General features: G+C 40.9%; 1 protein-coding gene across 1 annotated transcript; it reads right to left on the reverse strand.

Annotated features, from left to right (window-relative positions):
* Positions 1 to 172: 172 nt before the first annotated feature.
* On the reverse strand, positions 173 to 8,703 carry LOC145439292 (uncharacterized). Its single transcript, XM_080316790.1, has 3 exons — positions 8,390 to 8,703; positions 4,230 to 4,382; positions 173 to 2,639 (listed from the first exon to the last, which is right to left on the reverse strand). The coding sequence occupies exons 1-3, from the start codon at positions 8,466 to 8,468 to the stop codon at positions 679 to 681; spliced, it is 2,193 nt and encodes a 730-aa protein (XP_080172916.1). The 5' UTR covers positions 8,469 to 8,703; the 3' UTR covers positions 173 to 678.
* Positions 8,704 to 9,045: the final 342 nt, after the last annotated feature.

Genomic DNA, 9,045 nt, shown 5'->3' on the forward strand with positions numbered 1-9,045 from the left:
TATGTTTACCGAAACCGAAATTGCACCAATCAATCAATAACTACCAGACTGACATCAAAATCCGAACAAGGCATAAGGAGAGGAAATTAACTTTTTCTGTAACTGGAATTTGTATGACACCAGTATGCTGAAGTATACCATCACCAGGACCAATCATGAGGCCACGTAAATGTGCCGTAGGGTATCATCGAATAACGAGACGTATATTTAGTAAAATGTACTTGAAATACGTACCGTTGCACGGCCACAAAAAACACAGTGATGTTTGTGATACACTAACTGAAAAAGGGCAACAAGAAAAATCTCAAACGAGGCAAATTAAATGCTGGATATTCCGTAATTTAAACTGCGTATATTATTGCGAAAAATGCTCGCTGTCGTTGTATCCAAGCATTCGATGAATGTACGTATTGTCACATGCATGCAGTCGCAATGATGCGTCGGCTATCGAACAAAAGACAAAGGCACGTCGTGATGTGATAACTGGCATGATCATCATTGTCACATGTCCCGGGTTTCTATTGTGTTGTTCATTAGCATCGTGCAAGAATTGTAGTGACTCCCGGTCTTGTAACACTACATTCCTCCTGGCCGTTTCGCTCGTTTTTCCAATTCGAAATACATCATCGCAAAACGGGAAGAACACCTGATGCGTGCTGAATCTTCCGCGTTCACTGTTCACATACATCTCAAAAAGTGACGTTCCGTTTTCGTAGTCCGCTGCAAGCTGTGAGAACTGAACATCGTGCCGTTGCTTGACCGGCAACTGCTTAGAGTATCATAATCATGCGTGCGAAGTTCGTTGCCTAGATTCTGATGTTGAGTTGGACTTGCGTTAATTTGTTTCGCGACGCCATTTCTGGTTGCGACCGCGACGGAATAGCGCCGGTTGTGTCTACGTCTGCTGATAGCGCGGCTCAAGGGTGAATTCCGCCATTTTCTTTTCACCACTTTCCAATCTCGTTTGCTGCAAACACAATATAACAAAAACAATGTGAATCCCTGCAATCCGTTCGCGACTGAATGAGTCGCGGAAAGTCCAACACCCGCGCCTCCAATATTGGCGAATATTCCAAAAATCCAGGGTATGCCAAGTATTGGCATCAGTATTCCAAATGATCTCAGAGTGGAGATAATATAGTTTATGCGTTGATGTGCTGCTACAGAATTGCTACATATTGAGGCTTGACATATCGAGCGCGTGCGATCAGCTGAGACAGGTACTGGCAAAGTGACTTCATTGTTATTAGCAATTTTAGCATTCACGCTTCCTTCCGAGTACACGCTGTGCGAAGCCGGGGACTGGTAACGTTCGCTCTGTCCGAAGTCTACCGTCGGATGCCTTTTCTTTATTTTAACAATCTTGATGGTCACGTAGAAAAGAATCGAGACGTTCGCGGCAAGTACCAACACCAACGGACCGACCGCAGCCCATATGATCCCTGATTGTTGACTCAGCCAGCAATTATCATACCTGGGATACTGCAGGCGTGTGCATGTGTGATTAAACACACCGTTTTCGTGGCACGACATATCCAAAAGACGATCTGTTTGGATGCCATACGCAGCGGTAATGGTTGTAATGAATAACGGAACACACCATCCCGAAAATAACTGTATTAGGGTAACCGTCCTGTACTTAACTCTCATCGCCAGGAACGACGACATTTTTACGAATATTCCCAACCCTTCACACAATGACCAGGATGCACTGGCAAGTAGAAAATATTGCGTCAGAATGGCTATTGTTACGCAGCCATTGTCGCTAACTGAACGCAGCCAACCGCCTAATACAGAAAATAAGTGCATCATCATAAGTGATGCGCAAAGACTAATCTGCGAGTTGGTTCTGTTTGTGTTCATACCGGTGACTTTAATGGCAGGGTTGTTCGAGTCAATACCAGTGCCGCGGCGGGCAACTGCTAGGAAAATGATAGTCAGTAGCAGCAGGAATATACTTATGGATTGAAGTACAGTCGTAAGTATGTAGACGACCTCAGGTATGTCCGCAGTCGTGTCAACCAGCAGCAACGTTACGAACGTAGTGGTGTGGTTGCAATCACACTGTAATCCATTCCCTGTGAAATTAGACATACATCCGCTAGTATCCCATTCTCTGGTTTCGAAATTTAACCAAGCGCACTGCCGAGTAATGCCTTTCAATCTTTCGTGCGCTTGTGGTCGGATCATTGTAAAATCCCGACGCAGGTCAGTGTAATAGGAGACCGGAAAGCTGTGCTTTGAAACAGTTCCCGCTTGCTTGCGGAAATACGATATTGTAAATGCGGATGTGCTGACCGGGATAATGCCTTTCTTTGGAGTTGGTAGCATATGCGTATTTTTCCACCAACCTACTAACACAGTGATATTGGAATGTTGCAATCCTTTCGGTGCCAACACGTTCTTAATCCGCGAAACTGGTATGATTATCTTTGTGCCCAGATCCTTGTCTTTGTGGTCTTTATATATTGAAAAATGGACAGCGCGACTGTCGCCAATCCTATTGGTGTGTAAGTACACACTGACTAAATCAGTATCGATTCCTTTATTTCTGTCCATGAGCGTAGAGAGTTTGGTTGATATATTTTCAAATTCTTCAACACTCTTTGTGGAATCCATCTTCGGAAGATCGTTCACCACTGTAAAGTAATTTAATGGAAATTGAAAAGGACTACGTTCCAAGCACATGAGAAGGAAACCATTCAAACAAACTATCAACTGTTTAATTGTAACATGCTGAAAAACTCACAAGAAAGTATCGAAAGTGTAGTTGTCGTTGATAAAATAATCGCAGTTGCGAGGGGCATATAAATTAAGTAAACAAAAAAACGCCTTTAACTAATCGACTCGAACAGATGCAAATGCAAATATTACTCGATTCACATTCCAGAAGTCGAATCAGTGTGCTCAGCCCTAGCCGCGAGTAAGCATGGACCAGGGTGCTGTCTGTTTGTTTGATATTCATGGTGTTTCGACTATACATTGGTCATTTTGCACCAGGCGAATATTCTTTTGATATGATTCCGTATTTACCGACTTGTAGTTAGGCCAACTTCCAGAGTTTTTTAGGACACCGCTGACACTGATCACGTGGCGGGGAGGAGCCTTGATCATGGATTCCCATATGCGACTTACAGACGCTTTAACTTAAACATCGATCTTTTTTTAGAGCATCCTTTCTCGGCCCAAGTGTGACGCGAGAGCAATATAACTTTTCTAGTGTGCCACAATCCGAAAAAGTTTGGGAACCACTGGCCTAGATAAACCTCCAATCACTTAGGTAGGAATTCTGGAGTCGACCTCCTTCGGACTGGAACCCGCAACCCATTGGTGTCGCAGCTGTGGAACGTACCACTACGTTATCTCGTCATTAACTTTTTTAGTAATCAACTAACCACGTAGGACATTACAGCCCCATAACACATCGAGATTGAATGTGTTAACCAACATGAGGAGTCTGCCTAAGGTGAAGGTCTGCCTAAGTGGTCCATGGAATACAATCAGATGGGAACCAATGTTATACTAGGCTTACCATATTTTGGAAATCTAAAAAGAGGACACTTATTCAGAAATTTGAAACTTGCAAAACCGGAGAAGAATTCTCAAAAATCGGTGAATTTTTCCCACTTTGTGATATGTTGACTAAAAAAAAGGTCACCTTTCCGCTCAGAGCTCAAAATACCGTTTTCACTCCACATTGCTTGGTGGTTGACTAAAAAAAATGGTCAACTTTTCGCTCAGAGCTCAAATCACCGTATTTCCCTCCGAAATACCCGCCGGAGCGTCACTTCTGTGCTAATTTACGGCATATCACTCGCATTTTGATTTAAATGTTACCTAAATTTTCAAAAAAGAGGACAAAAGGGCGTCCTCCGAGGACACTTTCAAAAAAGTCAAAAAAGAGGACAAATCCTTTTAAAAGAGAACGTATGGTAACCCTATGTTATACCATATTTCGCCACGGGTGTATACACAACGTGGATCACACTGGTTCACGGTCTGGTCGCATTTAAATTGTAATGACCTTATACGGCCATGGTTGGTTAGCTTCAATATAGGCAATTCCTGTTGTTCCTCTCAAGTCATACTTACGTGATTCATATTTGTCAATCCTGATCTACGTAATAGTCTCGTCAGGTTTTGTCAGAGAATGAACAGTTTTGAGTATAGATTTGAGACTTCACATTGTGGAACTCGAACGTCACGTAAGCCCGATTATTCGTACTTACTTTTTTCAGCGGGCGTCAGTTCCTCGGGAGCGGCAGTCGTGCTGGCACTGCTTACTGTGGCTGTAGTACGACTGTGATGGTCATTCTGATTAAATAGACAGGGCGTTTGTTCCGTCGTACTCACAGTCGTATGCGCTGCACTGCTTATTGTGGCTGGAAAACGACGGCGCTGATCAATATTGAGTAACATGCCCAACACTCTGTACCAATTTTTTTTTTGTTCTTGGACAACAATTGCCATATTTTGTTTGCTTATTCCAAGAAAACATGGCAAATCTTGGTTACACCACCGTAACTTCGGGTATACGTGCTACTGAGACTATAGTATGAATCTATATTGTAGGGCAATCTCGTGTCAAATTTATTTTTGGTCTCCTTCAGTTTCAGATTTGGTTGAAAATTGTCTCAAAAGATTGTGAAGTATATCTGAGTAACTGTCAATTTTTTTCAAATGGATTACAAAAAAACAAATTTTTTGCTTATTCAACCGTGAAATTGAAGGTTTTAAGATTTGAAATAAGGTATTTATGATCTATTTTTACCGTGAACGGCTTTTCATCTAGTTATGTTATATAAATTGATTTAATCCATCATTTAATCCATCATCCAGGTAACAATTTATGATTTTTGGTGTACGGCTCCAGCATGTAGCTCAAGTAACGGTGCTTACCTTTCACTTCAATCAATTAAACATAACAATATGGCGGGAGTTTCCCTTCATTTTTCTGTCTACTTCAAAATTATTGTCAACGCTGTCACGTGAAAGCTATCGTAACCTAGAATACTAAGGTAATGGCATGTGTGTAACATTCATTTCCTAAATCATGAAAACAGTGCATCATCAGATCAGTAAAATTTAGTGATTTTTCAAAAATTATATGTTCGAGTTTCTTGTTGCTGATACCATAAGACAAATGCCAGGGCACAATTTGCAGAAGAAACCTTTACTTTGATCTGTAGTTCCATTAGAATTGGTACTAAAGTCGATCGAGCTACAGAACTGCAGTTTTGGGTGTTTAGTTAACGCGGGTGATTGCCATAGACTGAATTTTGTCACAAAACGGTTACTGATGTCATTTGAAGATATTACTGATGAAGACTTTGGTTTCATACGGAATATATGTTGTTAATTTCACATAGAATTACCCTATGGATAGCGCAAGGCCTATACACCTACGTCCCAGTATTGGACTTAAACATTGAATGTTGACATTGCACCAAGTATATACAATACACATTACGCAATAGGTCCTTTTATAGGAGATTAGCACACGAGTTTGACGTAGGACCGTACATATACCCTAATCTCAAGCAGTGACGTGCGGTCCAATGAGGCAGGTGAGGCAGTGCCTCACCTGTCGTCTGGGTGAGTAAGTGAAAATCGTGAAAACCCTCGATGAGTCGATGATTATTGATGTTTTACATCGATGTTCATAAATAACTAAATTTGAACCCTTTATTTACCCAACATTATCAATTTACATAATTAATATTCAAAATTACAGCGCGAAAGGAGAGGTGAGGCACTTGTGAGGCACTGACGGGTCGTGCCTCACCTGCGACAATGCAATTCATCATAAATAGCTCAGAATTCGTAATAACTGGTATCAATCAATTGCTATCGTCACACTGATTCCGAAAATCCAAATATTACCAGTGTCAGAGCACCAGAACCCCTCAAAATCGCCAATGAAGGTGACATTCGGCTTTATTACAGACAATGCCATCGCAAAGAAACAATAGCCAGGTGAGGCACAAACGAATCTGCTTCATGCACTATTCGCTAACAATGGGACAATCGAAGCGCAGTGAAACTCGCTATCGATTTCGGAATCCAACAGTTTCGTAGGAATTCTATAGTAGCGACGGCCAATACGTAATGCGGAGCCAATACATTCCCTTACTTATGTAGCGGTTATGTATTTTCCATCCATAGCTACGTTGTGGTGTGTGATAGCTACTTGCATAGGCTAGTTTGTGTTGTCGTTGTTTGTGTCCTTTGCGTTCGACTGGACGACTGCAATACCTAGAACCCCTAATTGGGTATGTGATAGCTATACTTACATAGCCTGCGTTGTCGTTGTTTGTGGTCAGTGGTGACACTCCTAGTGTTTTACACTAGATCTAGTGTATTGTGACTTGACCTAGTGTCCTAGTGCATTTTCTTTCGAAATTCGGCAAATCTAGTGTTTTTTTACGGAAAAAATTTGTAACAGGATGCTATTTTCGTGTGCTTCGAGTAATTTATACCGGTACTTGAAGAGATAGTTATTACTATCCGTCTAAACTTGCCCATTTAGCACAATAGCGACCAGTCCTACATGTATTGTAGAATATGGAATTGCAACGGCTGTCAGTGTGCAAAGAAAACGCTCTCTATACCCGCTGCTATTGTTACGTGCGTGTTTGCGTGCGTGTTTATGTGTGTGTGTGTGGGGGGGGGGGCGTGCCTCACCAGCCATGAACCTCACCGCACGTCACTGACCTCAAGTATACATCGAGTTTAGAAGTCGGAAGCGATATCCGTCTCCATCATGCAAAAGTATAGGAAAATCTCGCACCCCCATAAGTACCATTGTTTTATTATAGCCGATTAATCTTATAATTATGGATAATTAGCTAAATATTATGAAAATCTCATAATTCTTTGCTCAATTAATCAATTAGGTTATGTTGTTGAAGAAATTAATTAGCTTGGGGTGCAAAAGACCTTCGCTGGTATAAGCACTATAATATGATAATATTTATAATAAAAATAGAAGTAATTATTCTCGTGTTCATTTTTCATACTAAAAAAGAAAATAATAGTATTAAGTCGTGGACAAACTTTGTAATACACAGTGTAATTAATGCAGTATAATGACTACGGGAAGACTGTGGAGTTAATTAGACACAGGCGCGCACTGCGCATACATAAATCCAGTGCCTGCCTTCTGTCCACGCAATAATTTGCATACAAACAGTAGCGTAACATGAGACGGGGCGAAAGTACCATGTCCACACCTATTTTTCAAGGTTTGGATTGCGCAGTTTATCATTCTGTTTGAAATTTAGTATTTCAGTAAAAAAATTATTCAACTTGAAATCTTACTCCTTATTTTCACTAAGCAGGCATACCACCCCTCTTCTTAAAATGAAATAGAGATAAAAAAATATACAGTATTTATATAAATGAGTCCGGCTGTATGCGCAATTATGCTAGGACGGTAAGTTCCTAATATCGCTTGAGGCAGTTGGCATGCTTCAGGTTAGTGGGGCACGTGAAACCTGCGGGTGCGGAAACATAAGGATTAGCATGTCGAAGTAAATTTCCGCTCCACAGCACACTAACACATATGAATATCAGGCAAACGTGAGACTCCGCGAGGTGTGGTCCCAATAAAATCAGCGGCGATAAAACTTTGGGCCAAATTGGCCGCCTCATGTTGATCAAAATATTATATGTTGATATGTCCAGGCACCGAAATGGCTGGCACTCTATTTTGAGGCGCGTGCTACGATTGCGACCCGGTTGGGAAAATCATGTATACTTCATGACGAAAATACCACATTTAAGCGCTTGCGTCTCAGGAATGTTTTTTAGTTTTGTTCTGGTACGTATGAGCTATCCAATGTCCCTTGAGTAGTAAGAAACTTTAAGAGAGTTCACGAAATAACAGATTGCAACAAGGTAATTAATAACAACGTACCTCCCATCGAAGCTAATCCTGGAGCGCCTCATGAACATTGCTAAACATTTATACTTATTAGCAGCCACTAAATGAATTTGCAACAACTTGTTGCAGCTTCCCTTGTCTTGCAATAAACCCTTATTATTTGTTTTGTGTATGGGCTTTTACATCAGGTCGGGATTTATTAAAGCAAACGCATTGTGGTTCCCTTGAACTCATCAAATTTTCCCCCTCATCACTTTCAGGCTACTCTACTGCATAGATATAATACATATGGGCGTCAATCACGCACCTCACCAAAGACCATGATCGGAATGGAAAATACATGCATTTGATTTTCTGAAATAGCTACGTCGCAACATTTCATGGTATAGTTATTTTCAGCGAGTATATCGTGTATATGTATATATGTGCACTGTGCAGTAAAGGGCTTTTCTTGGTAATTTTATAATTTTGCTCGTACAACACCAGTTTTGTACGGGCTCTTACCAAATGTCCCAAGAAGAATTAGTATGCCAATCCGAGATGGCGAGCTCGCTTTCTCCACTTTCCATCCTTGCAGTGTCATTACAATGTCTTTCAATGGTTGTAGCGACAGATAAGCTTTATTCAATAACGATCATTTCGCAGGTTATTTCATAGCAATATCATACACGTACCTGGAAACTTGACATTTAGTAATACAAAATATAGATGAGCACCAGCGATGGTCATAAGCGTCAATGCTGTGAGCACATTTGGATAATATACTCGTACTCAGAGTATATCGAACGGTCAAAATTCAGCTAAATCGGTAGATACATGTTTATTGAACCCACATTCATTAAATAAATCAGATACTTCTGATCATGCCTACCAAACATTAAGTAGACCAAACTAAATATATCATTCTACACTAATGGATGTAAATTCGAAATTGGCATTCATCTATCATTGCAAAATGTAACTTTGCGTGACATGGTTGATTATTCCGTGGATACAACACGGAATGATTTGCTTCTTCTTCATAATTCGTGCATCAGGACACCCCACCGATATTCTGATCAATGTTTTGATATTTTACAAACGACTGCTCAAAGTCCATGGCGTAGTGTAGCGAGTTGTATGTATGGTGCAAACGTTCGTTTTCGTCGTGCAAACCTCGG

Source organism: Botryllus schlosseri, chromosome 5 (assembly GCF_051294905.1).
Source record: "Botryllus schlosseri isolate E-star chromosome 5, Bs_hap1, whole genome shotgun sequence".
NCBI classification, from domain to species: domain Eukaryota; kingdom Metazoa; phylum Chordata; class Ascidiacea; order Stolidobranchia; family Styelidae; genus Botryllus; species Botryllus schlosseri.